The following is a 20,774-nucleotide window of genomic DNA, read 5'->3' as shown; positions in this document are numbered from 1 at the left end:
ACCAACTAATGTTCATACTGCGGTGAGTTGACTGGCAGGTATGCTTAGGTGCACTTGCCAGGAAAGCAGACTTCCTTCTGAGGATCGCCGTCAGGAGCGACTCGAAGCACACAATATTGGTTGAGGAAAGAAGCATCGGCGTACACTTTCCCTCCCCCGGAGGGACCAGTTAAATAAATCTCAATCTGGACCTTGCAGACTTTAGCATAGCCTTACTGCCATGGTAAAGCATCCTTGTCTGAAGTGCGGTGCGCGGCTCTAATTTTGGGGGCTGGATTTGGGCCATCTGTATGAGATTGAGTTTGCTGCGGCTAGCAAACGAGGATCAGCCCGTCAAATGCCCGTCCCGGTAGGAGGCTTGTCGCTGCAGGTTGGGGGCCTTATAAACGTACAAGGTCAATGGCCTGGGGCATCCATGGTCCGCAACGCCTCGTGTTCTTGAAATCGCCCATGCTGTTTCAGTTCTCCGCCCCTGAGGCGCAATTCCTCGATGTTCGTGGTGTGCAGCATGGTATCTGCAACCAATGACATGATATACAAATTGACGGCAAGTGCGACGTTCGCAGGGCCCCCATTGGAGAGCATGGGGTCATTGTATTGGTTGCGAGTGATCAAGTGTACTTAACACCGACCGCTTACACAATTCGATAGCCTTAGGAATTCCTCAACATTCTTATGATTGAGCAAGTGATCAGAAATATACCCAGTGAAGTTCAACGAACCATGGACGATCATAGCAACGCAGCAGGTATTACACCAGCACCACCAGCATACCTTCGAGGCAACACCGATCCTGAACTCCAGCGGAAACCGACGGTTCATCGCGAGATTCACAACCGTGTAGTGAAGCTTGACTATTTGGAGGAACAACCCGAATATATCGACTGTCCTCATTGCGAGACGCGCCAACAGACGAAGGTCAGCCACCCCAGCTCGAGTGCGACAATGTGAGTCTTTCCCGTGCCGGAGCTCACAGCTCATGACTAACGCAACCCAACAGGCTTGCTGGTGCCTTCTGCTGTCTTTGTTGCGGCATCATCACTTTCTGGATTCCATGTGCTTGCCACTGGTTCGCTGATACGGACCACACCTGCAGTCATTGCAACAACTTGGTTGCTCACAAATCACATGATGGCAAGATGACAGCAAACCTTCCAGCGACAGAAAGGACGGGCATCAGCATGTACCAGCCGGTGCAGCCCATGAAACAGCCCGTGTGATTACAGGTCGACATATCCGACAGGATCCTGGAGGTGTTTGAGTTAGTGGTCGCATCGATAGCATTGGTATGTTGGAAACGATCCGCTCAATTGGGTGTTCAAGCCAATAGGGAAGCACAGTGTTCTCAGAAATGCGGTAGTGGCATTCCGATGTTCTCAGAGCCGCAGGTGTTGGCTGTGCGAAGGCCCCGGTTTTGTAAAGGTCGGCATCATGTTCTCGGTGCCTCGGGCGGGTCAAGCTAGCTGACAGCGTCCCGGTCCCCGTACGGCGAAGGTCAATCCCCAATCGATGATGGAGGCCGCCAGCCGTAGACGTTGTAACTTTCGAATTATCAGTATCACACGACTTCTTGTGAGTGCTTAACCCACAAATAAACATATGAATGGATGTTGCGATCCAGGACTTCCTTCCTTGCGTGTGCAAGTACTACTTGCAACTCCGCAGGATCCTTGCCAAGTAAGGCCACCGAACCTCTCTCAAAGCCTGCAGAGGAATATTGAAGGAAGTTGGCAACTTCGAGCGCCCCGATTGTCTTCAGCCTTTTGTCCTTCGGCCAACGGTTCGTGGGAATCTTGTATATGCGCTCATGGACATCTTCAAAACCTTGACTTTCCAACTGGGCCTTCCACTTTTTGGCAGCCCGGCCATCTACACCCATGGCATCGGCTATCTGGAAATGAACCGCGCTCATTTCTCGGTAACAGGAGTCTGGAGGACATGTGCCGTCGTCGCACCCTATCTCTGGCACAGTGACTGATAGCTCCAGATACCCGCCTGGTCGAAGATGCTCGCGAGCCTGTGAAATGAGCGCTGGCCAGTCGCGGATCGCAAAGATCAACTCTCGTGCGTGAATCAAATCATAGACACCTTTGGGAAACTCCCAATCCGACTCGACGTCCATAATCTCAAACTGGCAATTGGGCGGAACCCATGTAGGTTGAACGGCTGCTATGTCGACGCCGGTTACTGATGCCGACGGGAAAGCATCGGCCATCTGGATCGCCCAAGTCCCATTGCCAGTTCCCAGGTCGAGAATGTGGTGCGGATCTTCCACCACGGGTGCTAGATGGAGGCGGCCTTCATACAAGAAGAGGAATTTGGAGTGCTGGAGATCATTTCGTTCCTGTTCTTCCTGGTCGATTGGAAGGCCATAGAAATGTTTTCCATAGGCGGCATATCGGCGACCATATTCCTCGATGCCTTCACGAATCTCGGTCGCAATGCTAAAGGGACGTTAAGGCCCATCCCCACAACCTTGTGAGCTATTTACTGACCTCGTCACATAACTTGCCGTCGACGAGCCAATGTCGAAGCCTTCGTCTGTGAAGTTGTCATCCGGTTCCATCACGTTCATCCTCTGGGACGATTTTCGACGGCCACGTTCACGTAAAGAATATGTGAAGAAGACGAAGAGGTGAGGAGGATGTTGAGCGTCACGGCGTTCGCCCGCCCGGCCATCAAGAAAAGGCCGTCGCGCGAGAGGACTGTCTAGGAGGAGGTGAGAATGCCCCGAGCTCGCCCATCGCCCCCTCCGTCAGTCTAATTGCCACGTGCTTCGGCCCCACTGTCCCGGCTTGGAGAAATGAATGATTGCTGATCTCAGGTGAGCTTCCGCGTCGCTTGGGCAGGCTAATCGCTGGACTAGTCAAAGGATCCCGAAGTTTCCCAGGTGGTCCAGGGGGTTGATTGGCATCATGCGGACGCCCCGAAGAGGTTCTGCCTCTGCGTTGTGGACTAGATCCAATCGCTTAACAAGGAGCGACACCTTCGTTGACCTTCGGCGGTTGGAAACGTCTCCCTCTTATATCGTGAGTGAAGTTGCAATCGCGTCTTGGTCGGTCCCTTTGCGTGAGAAGCGAGGTAAAGGGTGAGTTCTGCATCTTCCGACGCTGACAAGATCAATTGCCCACAAGCGCGGAAGAGGTTCTCCTCATGCGATACTTTCTGCCTCCCAGACACGATACTTTCCAAGCTTGGGCCCTCACCGGGAGCTATCGGAGGGATTGCCTAAACCGCTGCTTATGCGCGGCGCCGGCGGCCTTTCTCCAGGTCCACGGACCACCTAAGATCGCGATGTGAGCGTTCACGTAAAGGTTTGACTATACGAGAACGACGACGCCTATCAGAGGCTTGATCTTGGATATATTGATTTTCGAGTATCAATAATGGACGAAGATACACACTTGGGTATAGGATCAATTCTGGAGGATGTGCCGAATTGTGACCTTCACCGACCTCGGCTGCTACTCCAACCTGCAATACCACCTGCCTACCTTATACTCGTACCATCCCACCTGTTAATTTACCTGACTTACTGTCAGTATCTCAACTACCGAGGAACTAAGCGCTGCTCCCACCACACCACCGTAAAGTCATTGGTCGCTGCGTCTCATGCTATCGTGACCTGCATACTTCGTTCCCAGGCACGGCGCGATTCAGGTAGGATTCTCACCACTAACAATTGCAGCTCCCTGACAAGTACCCTCTTCACGGCTGCAAGTCATCCAATCCTATGCGTCCACGGATGGTACACATAGCACGCCCTCCTGTCTGCGTGAGACTAACGTGAGACAAGTGAAGCTAACCTCTCTACCTACGCAACAATGTGGTTTCATGATCATCTGGCACTTTATCCCTTCTTCTTCATCGTGCATCTGAAACCCGTAACATAGACAGGATGTCTCTTACAGGAACGAAAGCACCCCAAGATGATGGCCCAAAGCTACAACAGCTGGCTGAGCAGCTCTCAGAAGCTGCAAAAGGGTACACTCCAGGTCCCGGTGCAGCGGGGTACGAGTCGCGGGCGAATGTCACTCATATCGCCAAAGAAATCGTGCGCCTCATGATGGCACCAAATCATATGGCCATGCAGCACGCCACCAACGTCGGTCAGAGCATGTCCTGTAGAACGACACCACAACTGACATTTTGGCCTTACAGGGTCTTGAAATCGTGGCCGTGAGAACAATGCTAGGACTTGGCGTGCTCAAGGCTATCCCGCTCGAGGGATCGATATCGCTGGCCGACCTGTCCAAAGCGACCAACGTCCAGGACTCGCTCCTAGAACGTATGCTCAGATTGCTTGTCGGCACAGGCTTCATTGATCAGACGCCCGACTACGACTATGTCCATACCAAGTTCTCCCGCGCATACATCCCAAGTCCCGGCCCAGGCAATTTCTTCCAATTCATGTAAGGCCCCATCTACTCCAGGATATGCCTACTAATTCCCAAGAAACGACGAATGCTTGTCGACAATGCTCCATTTCCATCAATACATCAAAGACCGAGGCGAAACACCCGTCCACGAACCCGATGATCCTCTCCGCAACCCATACACCCACCGGCACAACCAAGACGGCCTCCCCGTCTGGGCAGTCATGGCACAATTCCCCGAGCGCTTCAAGACCTTCCAACTCGGATTGATGGCGCAAGAAGACTCGGCGCCCATAACCGGGTTCTACGACTTTTCTGCTCTTTACAACCCCGACACCGACGGCGACAGGACAACACTAATCGACCTCGGCGGTGGCCAGGGCCAATCCATCATCGAGATCCTAAGTAACTTCCCCAGTCTCCGCGCGGACAAATTCATCCTGCAGGATCTGCCCGAACCAATCGCGCACGTCAAGGAAACCAAATCCCTCCCCGAAGGTGTGACGGCGATGGTGCACGACTTCTGGACCCCGCAACCAATCAAGGGTGCTAAAGCGTATTTCTTCCGCCGCATCATGCACGACTACAGCGACGAAAATTGCACCAAGATCCTGGCGCGTGTCCGTGATGCTATGGAGCCAGACAGTAAAGTGCTGATTGCGGATATGGTCATGCCCAAACGCGTGGGCGAGGCTGATTTGCCGGCAGCTGCGATGGACAATTGTGTGATGGTCATGGGCGGGAAAGAAAGGACAGAAGACGGCTTCCGTAAGATCTTGGAGGACGCGGGACTCAAGCTACACAAGGTGTGGCGGAGCAGGGAGGGCGGCGCGGCAGGAAACATTGTGGAAGCGAGGTTGAAGGACTGATGGCCTGTAAGTGGAACGTGGACATCAAGCTCGTGAGAACAGGCGGGATGCTCCAGCTATAACGTGCTCACCAGGTTTATTGAGATGGGCGGGACCGTCCAACATAATGACTTGGTATGCTTGGTATGATGGGAGCCCTTCAACACTTGCATGGGTGAAATAGCGGTGGTAGAAGCCAGGAGAACATCATGCATATATGCCCAGTAGACGACTTTACTAGAGTCGAACGTCTCATATCCAATATCATTATCAATGATCGTTCCATTGAGAACCTGTCTGCTGTCCATTGTCCAGGCTTTTCATTGTCGTTTTGACGGCCGCCAGCCCCGAATAACGCCGCTTGCTATGCCTTTTCCAATTCTTGTGCTATCAATACAAAATTCAATCATGCCTTCTTCTTGCTCGGCTTCTTCCGCGCCGTTCCATCTGCTCCCGCCTTCAATTTGAGCTTCAGACTCGGCTCGATGCTGGCGTCTCTCCCGGCCTTCGTCGGTGTGACTTGGATAGTATCGCCAGCGGAATCCTTCAGAGGACTTTCGTCTCCTTGATCATCCACATTTTCTGTCTCTCTCAACTTGCTCGGACCCGACGCACCCTTCTTGTCCTTCTTGATGTCACTCATCTTCTGCTTCTTCTTCGTGGTGCCTGGACTGTCATCGTCCGCCTTTCTTTTAACGCCGTTGGTGGTCGGTTTGGGTGAATTGGCTCGACTGTCTCGAGGTGTGCCACCAATTTTTGCATTTGCTTCTCTGCCGGCAGCACGATCTTTCTTGAGGTAACAGCTTCCGTTTAAATGCGTGGCGAAGACATTGACCGACTTCCAATGATCCCCTAGGTGAGATTCACGATTCGGGCACTTTGCCGCCGGAAAGTCGATTTCCTTGAATTCGAAGGACTCGTTCGGTCCAGAAGCAGGTGTGAGAGGATCCGAGTTTTCTGATGCTGGTGAGGCAGGCTCGTTCTTCTTCTTGTTCTTGCCTTTGGCCTGTCCCTTGACCTTGACACCCTTCTTGCGTTGCCCGTGGACGTCATGCTTGTCGATGATAATCATGGGTTCGGTCTTGCAATATTGTTCATTTGGATCGGGTACAGGGCGAGCATTGAAACCAACTCTGGGATACAGAAGCCGTCGCAGCCGACAGTTGGGACACCTGATATGCTTGACGGTTTTCATTGGATTGCCTTTCAGCTGTACTTGCCCGTCTTGCAAGATAGCAGCATCGGTTTCGACTGCCTCGTCCTCGGCAGCTTCGTCGGGTTTGTTTTGTTCGACTTCGACAACGGCTGTTTGCATGCGAGCGATCTTCTCTTCTTGATGGATATCGAGCAGAATGTCATGAAGAATGCTCTCGATGGATTGATCTATGAGGTAGGTGACCTATGAATGTCAGTACCCATGGGTGGGCTTAAGGTGCTCATTGACATACCGCTTGCTCCTGGTCGGAGGCAGAGAGACTGACTGACTCTGCGGACGCCATTGCCGGAGACTTCTTTACTGGAGGTGGGACGTCAGCTGTGATGTCTTCAACTTCCATAAAACGCTTCCACAAGTCGACATCGAGAACACTGTTTGGATACAAGCTGGCATATGCTCGTGGTGGTGCCATCTTGAACAAGAGTCGGAAATAAGACGCAGCCTGACCAGCAGGATGTGCAAGAGACCATAGACTGGGGAGATAGGTCGCTGTACGGGCATGAAGAGGGCTGAAGGTGCAGAAGGATATCTCAAGTGCTTGCGCTTTGCAGGGAGCATCCGCAAGGCCATTGACAAACCCATGATGGGCAGGGGACAATCGCAGAGTTCGCATCCCATTGTGAAGACCCATCCACTTACTATTATGGTGTGGACAATCGTGTATTCACGCAATCCGACTCCTTGCAATTCAACCACCTTCACTTCCTGCCGCACCTAGCCCTACACTATTGAGGAGACAGCCATTGCTGTGTTCAATCGTGGGCAAAAGGATGTTCTCGTCTTGGCGTGTGAACGGCAGTACAGTACTCGACCTCTGAACTTCGTGACCGAGGGAGGAGGATCTGGTAGCAGGCCGACCGCCGCGAGGCTCGTGACGACCGTGTATGATGGCCTCGGCTGATCGGACAGTTCGGTACTTGGTACTGGGATAGGTGTGCCACTGGAGCTTAGGGACCTGGACTCTGACAGGTAATCATACACTAGCCAGTATCAATGTCAATGTTCGCTGCGTCAGTGAACAAGATGTACAAGACGGAGGGACACTCGGAAAAAAGGCTGGTATGGTGGCCAAGTGCCTTTTTTGCGGCTTAACTAAACTGCACCCCATGCGCTCGCCGATAAACTGCGCTTTAGCGGCGGCACCACCCGCACCTGCATCTCTGTCTTCCAAGTGGATTTCTTTCCATCACCCCTTGTTAACAAACACATCCACACCTCAATATCTTGCAGCCTTGCAGCGACAAGAAGTCGATGGTCACAGGAGAGCACAAGGATTTCAGTCAACGCAATGACTGATCAGGCCAGCAACTCAGGAGACACGTGTCGAAGATGCCTCAAGCCAGTCTCTTGTCATACTTTTCCAAGCCGGTAGCATCATCTGTCGTGGACCGCGATCATGCCGGCGTCAATGCTGCCGAGAATGTAAAATCCATCGGATCAGGATGCACTGCGGTTGCGGCAAAAGCTCCCGCCATTATACAGAAACTGCAAGAAAAAGAGAGCCTTCCCGCCACGACTGCCTCGGACATCGGAAGCGCACGCGACAACCAGTCTGAAGATGCCAGCACTTCATCTCTACCAGAAAAGCAGACTCCCAACACTACCAACGGCTTCGGTCTTGCACCTGAATGTTCCAAGATCTTCTCCGTCCCACATCTCCCAGAAGCCATCATCCTACCGGTTCAACGGGCACATCTACCGTCAATCCAGCGCCTAACGAGCACGACCCTCCCTGTCCGTTATAGCGAAGTCTTCTTCACGGCAACACTCACAGATCCAGTCGTTGCTCAGCTATCAAGGGCTGTTCTCTATTCCTCAGATCCAGTAGGCTGGATTCGATGTCGTCTGGAGCCGTGCTCACCACGAACCGACGCGTCCTTTTCCGGACTAGAGCTATCCCAGATCTACATTCAAGCTCTGGCTCTACTGTCACCATACCGTGGTCTGGGATTGGCCTCGGTGTTGCTGGAAACGATCTTGTCATCTTCGATTGCGAAAGCGTCAGAGACGGTTTGCATCTACGCACACGTGTGGGAGAAGAATGAAGACGCATTGGACTGGTACGCTAAAAGGGGTTTCAAGCGTGTTATGCTGGTCGAACAGTATTACCGAAGACTGAAGCCCAGCGGTGCATGGATCGTAAGGAAAGAACTCGACGGAAGTTGAAAGGAGCTTCAGTCCTCATGATCCCCAATAGGACTTTTGGACAGGTAGCCTCGACCAGCGCCAGGCTTAAGGGCTTGATTTATAGCCTCACTCAAACTTGGGCCTACGCATTTGCGTGAGGTGGATAGGCTAAGAATGGCCTCTTCTTGTTCTCCTCAGGCCTTGCGAGTTGCTTTCGACGCTGGTAACCCTCGTGGTCCTTCTTTGCTAGCAGAACAGCATCCACCTTTCCCGCCCAGTCGACTCGCAGATCCGATACTGTATATACAATTCGTCCTCAACGCAGAGCTTGGCAATTAGAGCATAGAAGCCACATAACTCTCCTCCATCCCCCTCACCGCCCGTTTGAATATCTCGACCTCCTTCCAACAATCCAGCGGTTGTCGGTCTTTCACCCTCAAACAAGAAATGACATTTTGTCTCCTGTAATCACACACCACACGTCAGCCATGCGCCCAAACCTCCTGCAGCTCTCCCAGGGTTCTTCTCAGAGTTCGGGGATATACTTACGCAGCTTCAACCTCACCCGGAACCTCCTTCAACACCTTCCTCGAATCCAAGGTCTGTCTCAACTTCTCAATCTCTTCCTGCACTTTCGTAGACGTCACATTCTTTTTCCGTTTATCTTCTTTACTCTCCAGCAGATCGCTAGGCGATATCGAGGGGATGGATAGTAATGAGCCCTTCCCACTCGAGGACTCAGACTTGTCGTCCGAGGACTCCAGAATCTTCTTCCTCGCCTCTTCCAATACCGACGATTCGTGGTTCTTGAGTTTCTCGAGTTCGGCGGCGACGCGGTGCGCAATGTGTAGTTCTAGTGTCTTTGCGCGTGTTGAGTTTGTCTACACAGTAGTAACGTTAGCATGTCTGTGTCGTTCTTGCGCAATACCCCAGAAAGAAAACCACGACTGTCAGGGTCACGTACTTCTGATGATGCTTCGAGTGCGTCGATTAGCCTGCAAGACCATAAACGTCAGTTCTATCTTGCGCACAGGTCCAGACCGGGTTCTTCCTACTCTTGTGAGAATTGTATGGGTGTGTCGCTTGCGAAAACATGCTTGGTAGATTCGTCCGGCTTGGACTGGCCGGCGCCCATGTTTGCAGCCGCGCCGAGTTCGGAAGGTTCGGGTCTTTCGGGGGGGATAGCTTTCTGTCGTATACCCTGAGGTCACTGAAGAACCAGATTTGGTCAGTGTAAATGTGTTCTGTGTTGCGCAAGCTTTCCGTCGAACCCTCTACAACAGCTTCCAATGCTCGCCGGCCGAGTGACCTGGGACTGACTCCCCGAAAAATATCCTTGGCAGGTACACGCAGAAGTGGAAGGTTTAGGCGAGGCATATCCTTCTGCTCGACATCAACACCAACACCAACACCATCACCACACTTGTACTCCCTTCCACCACCAACCTCATCATGACCGAATTCATAAGACCACTGAAGGGGCAGGAACATTGGGCTCTTATCCAGCACGATACAAAAGGCGATGTTGCAAAGAAGTCGATCATACCTCCTCTTGTACTGATCGTGATGATTATGCCTTTCACAGCCTCAGGTTCCAACCGGGCAATCATATGTATCCTAGTCACCACAACCTCTTCCAATAGTTCGTCCTCAAGGAATGTACACCCGACGTCAAGCGATCACTGCCCAAGTCCCCAAAAATATTTCGTACACGAAAATCCAATCGCTCATGCCAACTTATGCTAGACCTGCCTCCTTCAGGCCTTTTTCAATACCTTTCCTTCTTCGCATGTCAACGACAAGGAGGTCTCGCTCCTTCAAGAGAGCCTCGAGTGTATCCACAACCTTGTAAAAGCTGCTCGCTGCTCCCTTTTCCTGGGTGAATTTCATGATGCTCAAATTGGCCTTGCGACCATGTTCAAGGACAGAATACAGATATGCGTGGAAATGCACGGGTTTCAATTGCAAATCTGCTATCATGTTAGCATAATCCTCACTCGAACGGGTGAGAATCTTACAGTTTGAGGCGTCGACACGAGCCCGTACCACATCACCGCCTGTTCTGCGCTCAGCAACGACGTCTCTGATTCCATACTTTCGCCATTCTTTCAAGATCTTGGTAAGCTCCTTTCTCGCCTTGCCTTTGCTGGTCTGGAGACAAATGACTCTGCTTGCAGGCTTGATGTGGAAGAACTTTGCGAACCAATTCTGGCTGATCTCGATCGGACCCAGAGCGGCTGCTGCTTCCGCTGCGTCCACGCTTGTGGCTGGGGGATAAATCTTACGAAGTCCGCCCCTGGAGTGATCGACCGCGATGCCGTCGACATTTTGAACTGCGTCATTTGTGTCCGTCTCGTTGGACAACTCTCGTACAATGCGATGCTCCACCAAGGTGGATGGTGCGTCGTCCTTGACCTTGGCGGACTTGCCAAACATCTTCTTGAACCATTGTCTCTTGTTTTCCATGTTCAATTCGACGTCGCCGGATTCTGGCTCACTGTCCTTGGTCCTCGAGAGTGTGATGGACTTAGTGGAGTCGCTCGGTTCAACCACATGTGATGCATGCGATTCGAGGTCGCCCTTGACATCTTCACTAGACTGAGCAGCAGCCTCCGCCGTGTCGTTCACTCCTGAACCGCGTTTACCAAGCCATGACCACTTTCGAGCGGTGGATGGTTTCTTTGGTGAGCCCGGGTTCTCCTCGATCGTGTCAAGACCAGTCTTGCCGTAGAGGCGCTTGTCGTAGCCGACACGCTCATGCTGGGCCTTCGCCATGTCGACAGGGCCACCTCTCAATGAGTTGATCGGCATCGCCTTGTTCTTGCGGACTTTCAGCGGCTCAATTCGTGCCAAAGGGGAAGTCGGGTCCGGAGTAACAAGGCGGATAGTGTTCTCCTGACGAGCTCTAGGTGTTTGGAATTTCAGAGGGGCTGACGCCACTCTGTGATCACGATCGCGCTTCAGATCTTCCATCGTGTCGGTAGGTGAGATATTTTGGTGATATCTTGCCTGGACTCCACTGTGTGTGGGGTCAGACGCTGCTCGCTTGTCAGCATCACGCTGCTTGTCTATCTCAGCATCAATACGTTTGTCCACAGCAGCCAGCATATCTTCCAGCACAGCCTTATCAGCATCACCCCAGGTCTCGATGATCTTGTGACGGCGTTCGATTAACTCCTGAAGCACCGGAGTAGCGGGCAATGGTCGATCCCGGATGCTCCGTGGCACTTTGTAGTTGTGGGCAGATATTGACGTCGCCGAGGAATCCAAAGCAGCTTGTGGACTTAATTCGCTAGCTGACATGGAGGAGCGATTGAAGGCTTCCTCACAGATTTTGCCTAGTTCGGCACTCACCTTGCGCGTCTCATCCTTCCAATGGTGATTGGACACCCGAGATTTCTTCATGTCCATTTCTGAGCTAGACTTTCGAGGCTGGTATGTCTGCGAAGGCGTAGACAGGCTTGGCGTGCTCTGAGTCTCGGTTCTTGGATTGCTTGTGCTGCGGGTATAAGGACGTTCACTGGAACCACTTTCGTACAGCACCAGTGGGCGATTCGGATTTGGATGACCATAAGAACCTTGCCGACCATGTTGGAAGCTGACTTGTCGCTTATAGCTCATGGACTTCCGTATACCAGCTCGGCGTCTTGTGGTGGACAGAGAACTCTTAGATGTTGCCGTAGAGTATGACGCTCGCTTTTTCTGGATGAGCCTCTCAAGCTCTTCGGAGGTGAAAGTTGGGAGGGCAGGAACTTCGTCTTGTATCCGCTCCAAGGCTTTGTTGCGGACACTGCCGGCTGAACTACCTGGTCGACCAGCAGACGCAGCCCCATGTCGGCGGACAACTACTGTTGCAGGTTCAGCATTATTGTCTGCGATAGGCGTCCTAGAAGCTCGGTATGGATCGTAGCTGCTTTGGGTGACCTTGCTCGCTGCTGTTGCTGGGTTCTTGTAGTACCCATCACGATGGCTGGCATCATCGCTGACAATCGAGAACTGGGAATGACGACGATGGTGACCACGACTGGTCGCAGGGCGCTTGGTAGGTTTCGGCACTGGTTTGCCGACATGATGATAGTCACTCGCTGAGTACTGAAGGGATTCACCAGGATAATTCTCAAGTTGATCATCTCTGAATTTGACCAGAGCCCAGTAGAACAGCTTCTCATGGTTCGGCTCTTCGCTCATCAGTCTTTTTGTCAACTCTACGATTCTCTCGCCATGCCAGAGAGTCGAAAGATTGCTCAAAATCTCAGCATCAAGGTCGGACCGCCTAGTCACGCGTTTTGTTTGCGCTTCGACGCTTAGCGGAGGGGCTTGACCGATGAGCGGTTCTGGTGCGGCCAGGCTTGCATGATATTTCTCGTACTTGCGCAAAAGCGGATGTGCCCAGATTTGTTCCATGTTACTTCTCTTCTCAGGTCGCTTCTGCAGAATCCGCTGAACGAGATCTGAGGCTTCGACGCTCAGGTTGGGTGGCAGATAGTATTCTCCTTTCTTGACCAGACGCAAAGTGTTCTGTAGAGTACCACCATCGAATGGCAGAAAGCCGTTGAGCATGGCAAATAAGATGATACCTGTGCTCCAGATGTCGGCCATATCTCCTCGGTATTTCTGACCAAGGATGATTTCTGGTGCCGCGTAGTGTGGACTCCCGCAAGAAGTATTCAGCCAGGTCCCGTCCGGTTGCAGGGCTGCCATGCCAAAATCTGCTAACTTGATGTTTCGTTCGGCATCAAGCAGAATGTTTTCAGGCTTCAGATCTCTATGGCAGATGTTGAAGCGATGGCAGTACGAGAGTCCGGCAATGATCTGGCGGAAGAGTCTGACTGCTTCCCCTTCCGGTAGTGCTCCATTGCTTGAGACGTAGTCGAACAGTTCGCCACCGGAGACATATTCGAGGACGAGGTACAACTCACCACGGTTCTCCCAGATGTCATAGAGGTTGATAATGTTGGGGTGTTCAATGAGCTTCATGATCACGACCTCACGTTCGATCCCAAAAGGCATTGTGCGAGGGCCAGCTGCGATCATCGATGCGGTATCATCCTTGTCCATTCGAGCCATACTCGCACTCTGAACCAAAGCGGCGGATTTCTTGGAGACGATCTTGACCGCAGCCACCTGACCGGTCAAAGCGTGTTTTGCAAGACGAACTCTTCCAGTAGCACCTTTTCCCAAAGTCTTGCCCAACTGCCATGGTCCAACATGAGTCTTTCTTTTCCCTTTCCCAGCGCCAGAAGAATTCGAGATTGTGGAGGCTTGCGAATTGCGCTTGTCGTTGGCGGCCATTTCGTCAGCAATGGTAGAGAGCCGTTTGTTCTCGATCGCAGGGACCTTGCCAGCTACCTTTTCCCGCACGGATAGGTTGCCTTCAGGTTTTAGAGATGCATGATGTGGAAGTCGAGGCGAGGAGCCGCAACGAGGTTCGATGTTTTGTCTTGGACTTGCGCCAGGCACTCGTGGTGCTCTGGGTTGTATCTCGCCCAGAACATGTCTCTTGACCGGCGGCTTCTCAGATTTAGCATTGTAGGCTTGTGCAGTCCCGACTGTCCGACTGAAAGTTCTCTCTTGTGTAGCCATATCGATGGCCTTCGGTCGCGGCTGGCTCGATCAACGTTGACCGCCTGCTGCCGCCATTCGATGCCTTGAGATCAGTTAGTGTTATAACCATTTACTGGATCGAACCGCGAAAGGACTGTACCGCACACCGACTTTGTGTGGGTGTTGCGATTCCGAATTGAAAGGAGTGCTATGTGAGAAGAATTGAAGTGAAAGACTGTTCTCGAATTGGTGAGGTGCTGGTGGTGAAGTGTTGTCCCGCTCGACGAATTCTGCCGGTCCTCGTGCGATGACTTCCACGCTTTCACCAGATCAACTCAATCTGCCGTCCACGCTCTTTTCCTCCTCAACAGCCAATTCGCCTCCGATGCGATCACTAATATTCTGGGCCACTCTAGAACTCGAGCGCGTTTGTTGTTGTCAGAGCCGCATGCCTCGTGTCAGCTTTGTGATATGATTGGATTGCTTAAGAATGCTGGCGCATTGAGCATAGGGGGATGTTGTTTTAGGTAAGTCCAAAGGGAGACCAAAACCCAAAAAGGCTTGCAAGAATCCAAAAAGAGCGATCTAAGACGCAACCAAGGCTGAACGACTGGGCTTCGGCCTGGTTTGAGGTATCGAGGAGGAGAAAGACCTACCTCAGGAGACGGTTTCTGTCGAAGAAGGTGAAATAGACCTCCATCTTTGCATGGCAGGCACCGCTGTACTCGGAACCTCCAATGCAGTCTCAATCATCACTGCCGCTTCGCATGACAGGTACACTGGGATAACCCAGGAAGCTGCAACGAAAGGATGGGATATCAGGAGAACGACTGCCAACCCAGAAAGGTGATACTGATTGTTAGTATGGGCACTGCAGAAGCCATGCTCGACTGCATAGCTGTGCCCGTGGTCGTGGTATTTTACTGGCTACAGTACACAGCATACATTCATCAGCATGCTGAGCATTGGAGCAACAGGAATTCCTTCTTGAAATCTGCCTGCGACAAGTTACGAGGCTCTCTTGATGGAATCTAATTGAGTTGACGCGGCCTCAATCTGCGAACGGGCAGGACACGTCGTCACCGATTTCATTGGATCATGGATGACCTAAAGAGGTGACATTATTGCGAATGGGCCTAAAAGCTTACCGTCGTTAGTCAAAGCTCTTTAAGCAAGTTAATACAGCGACTCTCAGGCCGGGGAAGCTTTGGCCCGGAAGCCACTAGCGCAGATGGCAACCCGCACCATTTCCTTGCCACGCAACCACGCGGCTGGTCTCTGCTGTCATGACTTTCAATATTGTATCCGCATTGACTGCGAGTACGACTTACGAGTTCTCTCACTGCTGCCTATTGAATGCTGCTACATCCCGCTCTACCCTTTGATGTCTCTCTCCCTCCTTTCAAATCTATCCCTACACCTCAGTGATCCTACCAACCTCTCTCCCCGTGCAAGATGAGAGTTCTCTCACTCCTCTCGGCGGTCGCCGTCGCCTCGGCCTTTGTCATTCCAGACCAGGCCACCCTCGAATCGCTAGCGCTTGAGGATCAGGAATCTCGACAGTCTCAGGAACATCCATTCTGGAAGAAGGTCCACAAGGCGGAGCACTTCTGGCACGATCTTGAAGAAGAGTTCACAAAGAGCGCAAAATGTGCAAAGCACAGGTTCGAGGAAGTCGTTGAGTCAACACAGGATGCTGCCGTACAATATGGCAAACAATTTCAAGATGCATTCGCAGGCGATGCCTGGTTGGAGAGTGCCGACTTCGATCTAGACCTGCTAGAGAACCCACCTCGCGATGATCCTCACCATGGTCCTCGCCGTCACGAAGGTCCCCCGAGTGATGGCCCGCCACACCACGGTCCTCCCGGCAAAGGACCTAAGGGCCCTAAGAAGCCACACCATCCACCCCATCATGGTCATGGACCTCCAAACCAGACTGTCTATGAGTTGATCTCAAAGAGCAAATATACCACGAAGCTAGCTGCAGCTATCAACGAGTACGAGGACCTTGTTGAGCTCCTCAACGGCACTAAGGCCAACTATACCGTCTTCGCACCCACCGACAAGGCTTTCGAAAAGATCCCTGAAAAGGCTCCAAAGCCTTCCAAGGAGTTCTTGAAGAAGCTTCTCACATACCACGTCTCGACCGAATTCTATCCAGCTGGTAGAATCTTGGCCAGCCGTACTATTCCAACGGCACTTGAAGCCGAGTTCATTGGCAAAGTGGCCCAACGTATCTCCAGCCAGATCTCTTTGAAGGGTCTTACGCTCAACTTCTACTCCCGAGTCGTTGCCATCGACATTTTTGGAACCAATGGTGTCATCCATGGAATTGACAGCCTACTTTTGCCGCCTCCCAAGGTTGTTGACATCCTATCTTTGCTGCCCGGCGAATTCAGCACTCTCGGCTTTGCTCTCGAGAAGACTGGCCTGTACCCACTGTTCAATGACACAACGACCCACAGTGGTGGTACACTTTTTGCTCCTTCCAACTTTGCTTTCAAGCGCCTTGGTCCAAGAATCAATGCCTTCCTTTTCAGCACCTATGGTCAGAAATACCTTAAGGCACTGCTGCTGTATCATGCCGCTGATAACATCACTCTCTACTCCGATGCTATCTACAAAGTCGATTCTGCTGAGACACATACACCTCATTACAAGGTACCCAAGGGCTTCATTCACGTGGACCTGCCCACTGGTCTCGAGGATAAGAGCCTGAGCATTGATATTGCTCGCTATGGTCGATTGATTACCATCAAAATCAATGGTTTCACCCGTGTCAGCGTCAGTGACGGCATCGCTGCTGATGGTGTCATCCACGTTGTGCCCAACGTGTTGATTCCCCCTAAGACGCCTGGCGGGCTAGGTGTTGCCGAAGACGATATGGATCTTGATGAGTTCAAAGCAAGGCTGGCTCCTTTCGTTGAGGAAACAGAGTCCAGCGAGGGCTTCAGCTTCACTCCAGAAGACCCTGAACTGTGAATGGACAGGATTGTATCCTTGCATGTCGGCTAGCCGACACGGCTGATGCTCGTGTCTGAGCACGGGTACAATGTACCCGACATTTATGTATATAGCGATGCTTACGACGAATCACGATCATTACTGAGTTAGATGTCTTGATAATCATAATCAACGACTCAAATGGAGTTTGAGTGGCATGAGAAGATATAACAACATTTCCTTTACTCGTGCCCCTGCGTCATTTCCTGTCTCGCGTTCTGATTGTCGTTCCCCCGGCATATTACCAATGAGCCTCGGTGATCTTCTGTGTTACAATATCGTCGTCAACATCCATGCCATCCACGTACCATCGTCCCTGGATCCCTTCTTCCGGCACAGCTACACCGTCACCGTCCCTGCCGAGCAAGATGTCGTTCCCGCACATCTGTCGCTTCCTCATTTTCCCAGTCTCGCGATCAAAGGTCCAATCCTCAAGACCGTAGCACCGTTTCCACTTCATTCCGTCGTACTTGTCTTGATATTCGTACCAGAACTGCACGGCGATTTTGTCGTCGGTAAAGGAGAAAAGTTCCTTGCGCAAACGGTAAGAGTGCTCCTTCTCCCACTTCTTGGTCAGGAATTCGATGATTTTTTCTGTGCCGATGAAGAATTGATCACGGTTGCGCCAGATGCAGGTGGGCGTGTAGCCGTTGGAGACTTGATTTGGGTTACGTGTGTTCCACATGTTCTGCGCGAATTTGACCTTTTCTGTCGCCGTCTCGAGAGTGTACGGAGGTTTGAGAGACGCCATATCTGATGCTGAGGACGATCTTTGATACAAGATGAGCTGCGAGCTGCACAAGGAGTTGTCCCGCACTTGCGGACTACGAGAAAATGCTTCGTACTATCAAGGTGTCGTACTCGAAGCTGGTGGAAGTGTTGGAAAGTGCAAGCCACGAGCTCTTATATGTCATGGACCCCTCACCAAACACCGATTTTATCTTCGATCGAATCTGACAACAGCTTCGGCGTCTAGCACCTATTCGGGCGACTTTGCAACGACAACTACCTACCTCCCAGCGATCGCAGCCTTGTTCATCGAGCCAATTACCACGACCGAAAACACGAGCCGCTCTTACCTCAAGCCCTCTCTTAGCTTTCTAGCACTCGCCTCAAAAACAGCATGACAAAGATTGCAGCGATCGTATTCGCTTCGCCTGAAGAGCTTGCAGAGGTGGAGCCGATGAGGAAGGGTGGTCCTATACGCCCATAAGCGGCAAATGTATCTGCCAGTATATTATGTTCCCCGTGGTCTTTGAAGTAAGCGAAAGCGGATCGGATCCATCAGTAAGTTGGAAGAAGAAGTCAATACCTTCCCAATCAAAAGCAGCGCCATGACAGGAAAGCAGCAACAGATTGTGCGGGGCAGAAAGATTAGATGTTGATTATCCCCCACCATCATGAAGAAGCACCCGACGTCGACCGGCATACGCCGCAGGTCAGTTTGTCCACTGCCAGGTCATCTTGTGAAGCAATTCTTCCTACACTTGTACCACCCATTCCCTGCGACTCCCAATTCACCAGCCTAGCCGAGCCAGATACATCCAAAGGCTTCCACTATGTCGCTCAAAGCAGGAGACAAATTCCCTGACGATGTCGTATTCTCGTAAGTGGACTACCGCACCCATCTTTGTTTCAATGCATTTCTTGCAGTACTCGGCTGACCAATCTTCTCACATCCAGGTACATCCCCTATACCGAAGAAGCCGCCGACATAACCGCCTGCGGTATCCCGATAAACTACAATGCCTCGAAGGAATGGGCCAACAAGAAGGTCGTTCTCTTTTCCGTGCCCGGCGCATTCACACCTGGCTGCTCCGTGCGGCATTTGCCCGGATACATTGAGAAGCTCGAGGAGATCAAAGGCAAGAAGGTCGACATCGTCGCTGTCCTGGCATACAACGACGCTTTCGTTATGAGTGCCTGGGCCAAAGCCAATGGCATCAAGAACCGGGAGGAAGATATTGTGAGTGAACAACGCATATACCCGTTACACAGTACCACTGTTGCGCCGTGCGCATCGTGAACCCCTATCGGGTGGGCTGGCTTCCTTCGGCTTGGTCATCTTACAAATTACCCGGTCAAAGTCTATTATTTGCTGACTCAATGCGTCTTCCTTCGCTTAGCTCTTCCTCTGCGATCCTGAAACAAAGTTCTCAAAGTCGATAGGCTGGAACCTCGGCGAGAGAACCGCCCGGTACGCCTTGATCGTAGACAATGGAAAGGTTGTGTATGCGGAGAAAGAGCCTGGTCGGGATGTCACGGTGAGTCAGCTGCAGCTAGACAAGCACAGCACTTGTTCTCGGTGCTTGATGTACCGAAAGCACGTCTGTGTTGATATGGAAAATGTTACTAATGTTGATGTTTCATCCTAGGTATCCGGTGCCCTCGCTGTTCTGGCCAAACTATGATAGCAACGCCCAAGTCAAGCATGTTGCGACAGCGATAATGGCAAAGACTCAGAGTATAGCCCTCTTCATACACGGCTTCAGCAACCGCGTTGAGATCTGATAGAATCACAGTATAGAAAAGGAATACCGCCCCAGCACATTAGTGTTGGTCGAAAAGAACGTATTTTTAGATTTTCTGGAACCATCACCACGGGCCCGCTTCCAAGCCCCTGGCCGCGAGCAGCCTTCGGGCAATGAGCCTCGCGAATCTGCTCCGCTGTCCACAAGACGTAGATTGAGACGCTTCAAGATACCACCAACTCCTTCACATTTTCATATTGGAACAGCTGCCGTAGACTTCCAGCACATCTCCCCAGGGTATCGCTCGCCGAAACAGGTTCATTCGTTTTCGGGTCTCGTGTCCGTCATGAGATAGGCAAAAGCAGGTCTTCAAACAGCGGCAAACTGGTATCGTCCTCCGGAGTAGTTGACTTCGTTGTGGCATCCGGGGCACCGTCATCGAAATTTAGGTCCTCCCCAGCATATAGCATCGGTCCAGCAGCATCTCCAGTGAAAGCAAACGCATCGAAACTATCCGGTACTTGCGTATTGCTGGCCTGTGAAGCCTGCTCGTTGGCAACTTCAGTCGCGCGGATCCGAGCCTGGAGCTGGGCGATACGTCCGTTCAATTTGGTGATGTTGCTCGCTTGCTTGGAATACGACGCCAACAGGTCTTGGTGCTTTTCATTGAGAGTCTCGAGCTGGTACTCCAGACCTTTGACGTGGCGTTCTTTGCGTTCCCGGAATGCTCGCTGTGATGCTCGGTTTTGTGCTCGTCGACGCTTTGAACAAATCAGCGGCACCGTACTAAGCCGGATTGATGCATGTAAGTTTGTACCTACCGCTTTGGATTTGGGAGTGTTTGGTTCTTTGGCATTAGGGGACGTGATCTGCTGGTCTTGATTGTTTGCAAGGTCGTAGCTGTCAAAATCGAAGAGTTCAAAGTCTACGGACTCCCATGTTTGGCTGGTGGGATCGATATCTGAGGAGGCAGTGGTGTTCCCTCGCTGCAATGGGTTGTTGATACTCTGACGAGGATCAGCTGATGGACGAAGGCTCTTTGCTCCGGACAGTAACATACGTCAGGTGAGCTGTTTGATGAACTGTGCTGAGGCGTGTAATCGAAGTAAGACCCCTGGGTAACGAGGGGTCTGACTTGTCGTAGCGAGAAGTCCATTGCGGGGTTCTGGACCGTCGATGTAAGCCA

General features: G+C 51.9%; 11 protein-coding genes across 11 annotated transcripts; 5 read left to right on the top strand and 6 right to left on the bottom strand.

Annotated features, from left to right (window-relative positions):
• The first annotated feature begins 329 nt into the window (after window positions 1-329).
• EDD37DRAFT_474800 (uncharacterized protein) lies at window positions 330-1,389 on the top strand. Its single transcript, XM_062813154.1, has 2 exons — window positions 330-947; window positions 1,001-1,389. The coding sequence occupies exons 1-2, from the start codon at window positions 676-678 to the stop codon at window positions 1,218-1,220; spliced, it is 492 nt and encodes a 163-aa protein (XP_062668347.1). The 5' UTR covers window positions 330-675; the 3' UTR covers window positions 1,221-1,389.
• Window positions 1,239-2,745, bottom strand: EDD37DRAFT_474771 (S-adenosyl-L-methionine-dependent methyltransferase). The gene is made up of 3 exons (XM_062813151.1): window positions 2,496-2,745; window positions 1,590-2,444; window positions 1,239-1,541 (listed from the first exon to the last, which is right to left on the bottom strand). Exons 1-3 carry the CDS (start codon window positions 2,573-2,575, stop codon window positions 1,496-1,498), a joined length of 981 nt encoding a protein of 326 aa, XP_062668346.1. The 5' UTR covers window positions 2,576-2,745; the 3' UTR covers window positions 1,239-1,495.
• A 1,153-nt stretch (window positions 2,746-3,898) lies between these two features.
• Window positions 3,899-5,245, top strand: EDD37DRAFT_651733 (S-adenosyl-L-methionine-dependent methyltransferase; the record flags this gene model as incomplete). The annotated part of the gene is made up of 3 exons (XM_062818380.1): window positions 3,899-4,105; window positions 4,162-4,412; window positions 4,456-5,245. 3 exons carry the CDS (start codon window positions 3,899-3,901, stop codon window positions 5,243-5,245), a joined length of 1,248 nt encoding a protein of 415 aa, XP_062668345.1.
• A 385-nt stretch (window positions 5,246-5,630) lies between these two features.
• EDD37DRAFT_651732 (uncharacterized protein) lies at window positions 5,631-6,852 on the bottom strand (the record flags this gene model as incomplete). The annotated part of the gene is made up of 2 exons (XM_062818379.1): window positions 5,631-6,623; window positions 6,673-6,852. The coding sequence occupies 2 exons, from the start codon at window positions 6,850-6,852 to the stop codon at window positions 5,631-5,633; spliced, it is 1,173 nt and encodes a 390-aa protein (XP_062668344.1).
• Window positions 6,853-7,501: 649 nt separating this feature from the next.
• EDD37DRAFT_474911 (uncharacterized protein) lies at window positions 7,502-8,998 on the top strand. Its single transcript, XM_062813155.1, has one exon. It carries the CDS (start codon window positions 7,770-7,772, stop codon window positions 8,604-8,606), a length of 837 nt encoding a protein of 278 aa, XP_062668343.1. The 5' UTR covers window positions 7,502-7,769; the 3' UTR covers window positions 8,607-8,998.
• Window positions 8,755-9,860, bottom strand: EDD37DRAFT_474782 (uncharacterized protein). Its single transcript, XM_062813152.1, has 4 exons — window positions 9,623-9,860; window positions 9,532-9,562; window positions 9,117-9,448; window positions 8,755-9,029 (listed from the first exon to the last, which is right to left on the bottom strand). Exons 1-4 carry the CDS (start codon window positions 9,700-9,702, stop codon window positions 8,903-8,905), a joined length of 570 nt encoding a protein of 189 aa, XP_062668342.1. The 5' UTR covers window positions 9,703-9,860; the 3' UTR covers window positions 8,755-8,902.
• Window positions 9,861-10,304: 444 nt separating this feature from the next.
• On the bottom strand, window positions 10,305-14,150 carry EDD37DRAFT_566878 (serine/threonine protein kinase; the record flags this gene model as incomplete). Its single annotated transcript, XM_062814117.1, has 2 exons — window positions 10,305-10,537; window positions 10,586-14,150. 2 exons carry the CDS (start codon window positions 14,148-14,150, stop codon window positions 10,305-10,307), a joined length of 3,798 nt encoding a protein of 1,265 aa, XP_062668341.1.
• A 1,230-nt stretch (window positions 14,151-15,380) lies between these two features.
• On the top strand, window positions 15,381-17,293 carry EDD37DRAFT_635121 (FAS1 domain-containing protein). The gene has a single exon (XM_062816891.1). The coding sequence runs from the start codon at window positions 15,567-15,569 to the stop codon at window positions 17,094-17,096; it is 1,530 nt and encodes a 509-aa protein (XP_062668340.1). The 5' UTR covers window positions 15,381-15,566; the 3' UTR covers window positions 17,097-17,293.
• A 65-nt stretch (window positions 17,294-17,358) lies between these two features.
• EDD37DRAFT_651727 (uncharacterized protein) lies at window positions 17,359-17,868 on the bottom strand (the record flags this gene model as incomplete). Its single annotated transcript, XM_062818378.1, has 1 exon — window positions 17,359-17,868. One exon carries the CDS (start codon window positions 17,866-17,868, stop codon window positions 17,359-17,361), a length of 510 nt encoding a protein of 169 aa, XP_062668339.1.
• An 808-nt stretch (window positions 17,869-18,676) lies between these two features.
• EDD37DRAFT_610874 (Redoxin) lies at window positions 18,677-19,528 on the top strand (the record flags this gene model as incomplete). Its single annotated transcript, XM_062815249.1, has 5 exons — window positions 18,677-18,723; window positions 18,801-19,083; window positions 19,116-19,154; window positions 19,244-19,381; window positions 19,493-19,528. 5 exons carry the CDS (start codon window positions 18,677-18,679, stop codon window positions 19,526-19,528), a joined length of 543 nt encoding a protein of 180 aa, XP_062668338.1.
• A 404-nt stretch (window positions 19,529-19,932) lies between these two features.
• On the bottom strand, window positions 19,933-20,744 carry EDD37DRAFT_651725 (uncharacterized protein; the record flags this gene model as incomplete). The annotated part of the gene is made up of 3 exons (XM_062818377.1): window positions 19,933-20,349; window positions 20,410-20,595; window positions 20,649-20,744. The coding sequence occupies 3 exons, from the start codon at window positions 20,742-20,744 to the stop codon at window positions 19,933-19,935; spliced, it is 699 nt and encodes a 232-aa protein (XP_062668337.1).
• Between the last annotated feature and the right edge of the window lie 30 nt (window positions 20,745-20,774).

The sequence above is a fragment of the Exophiala viscosa genome (genome assembly GCF_022695815.1).
Source record: "Exophiala viscosa unplaced genomic scaffold EDD37scaffold_8, whole genome shotgun sequence".
NCBI classification, from domain to species: Eukaryota; Fungi; Ascomycota; class Eurotiomycetes; order Chaetothyriales; family Herpotrichiellaceae; genus Exophiala; species Exophiala viscosa.
Note: the sequence above shows the minus strand (reverse complement) of the source record. Positions and strands in the feature narration are given on the sequence as shown.

Excerpts from the sequence above, each read along its gene's own strand:
- EDD37DRAFT_474800 (XM_062813154.1), top strand. The coding sequence starts at position 676 with ATGATTGAGCAAGTGATCAGAAATATACCCAGTGAAGTTCAACGAACC. Across the intron at positions 948-1,000 it reads CCCAGCTCGAGTGCGACAAT|GCTTGCTGGTGCCTTCTGCT; the intron begins GTGAGTCTTTCC and ends GCAACCCAACAG.
- EDD37DRAFT_474771 (XM_062813151.1), bottom strand. The coding sequence starts at position 2,575 with ATGAACGTGATGGAACCGGATGACAACTTCACAGACGAAGGCTTCGAC. Across the intron at positions 2,445-2,495 it reads ACGGCAAGTTATGTGACGAG|CATTGCGACCGAGATTCGTG; the intron begins GTCAGTAAATAG and ends ACGTCCCTTTAG. Across the intron at positions 1,542-1,589 it reads ATCCATTCATATGTTTATTT|TTACAACGTCTACGGCTGGC; the intron begins GTGGGTTAAGCA and ends ATAATTCGAAAG.
- EDD37DRAFT_474911 (XM_062813155.1), top strand. The coding sequence starts at position 7,770 with ATGCCTCAAGCCAGTCTCTTGTCATACTTTTCCAAGCCGGTAGCATCA.
- EDD37DRAFT_474782 (XM_062813152.1), bottom strand. The coding sequence starts at position 9,702 with ATGGGCGCCGGCCAGTCCAAGCCGGACGAATCTACCAAGCATGTTTTC. Across the intron at positions 9,563-9,622 it reads CCCATACAATTCTCACAAGA|GCTAATCGACGCACTCGAAG; the intron begins GTAGGAAGAACC and ends ATGGTCTTGCAG. Across the intron at positions 9,030-9,116 it reads CCGGGTGAGGTTGAAGCTGC|GAGACAAAATGTCATTTCTT; the intron begins GTAAGTATATCC and ends GTGTGATTACAG.
- EDD37DRAFT_635121 (XM_062816891.1), top strand. The coding sequence starts at position 15,567 with ATGAGAGTTCTCTCACTCCTCTCGGCGGTCGCCGTCGCCTCGGCCTTT.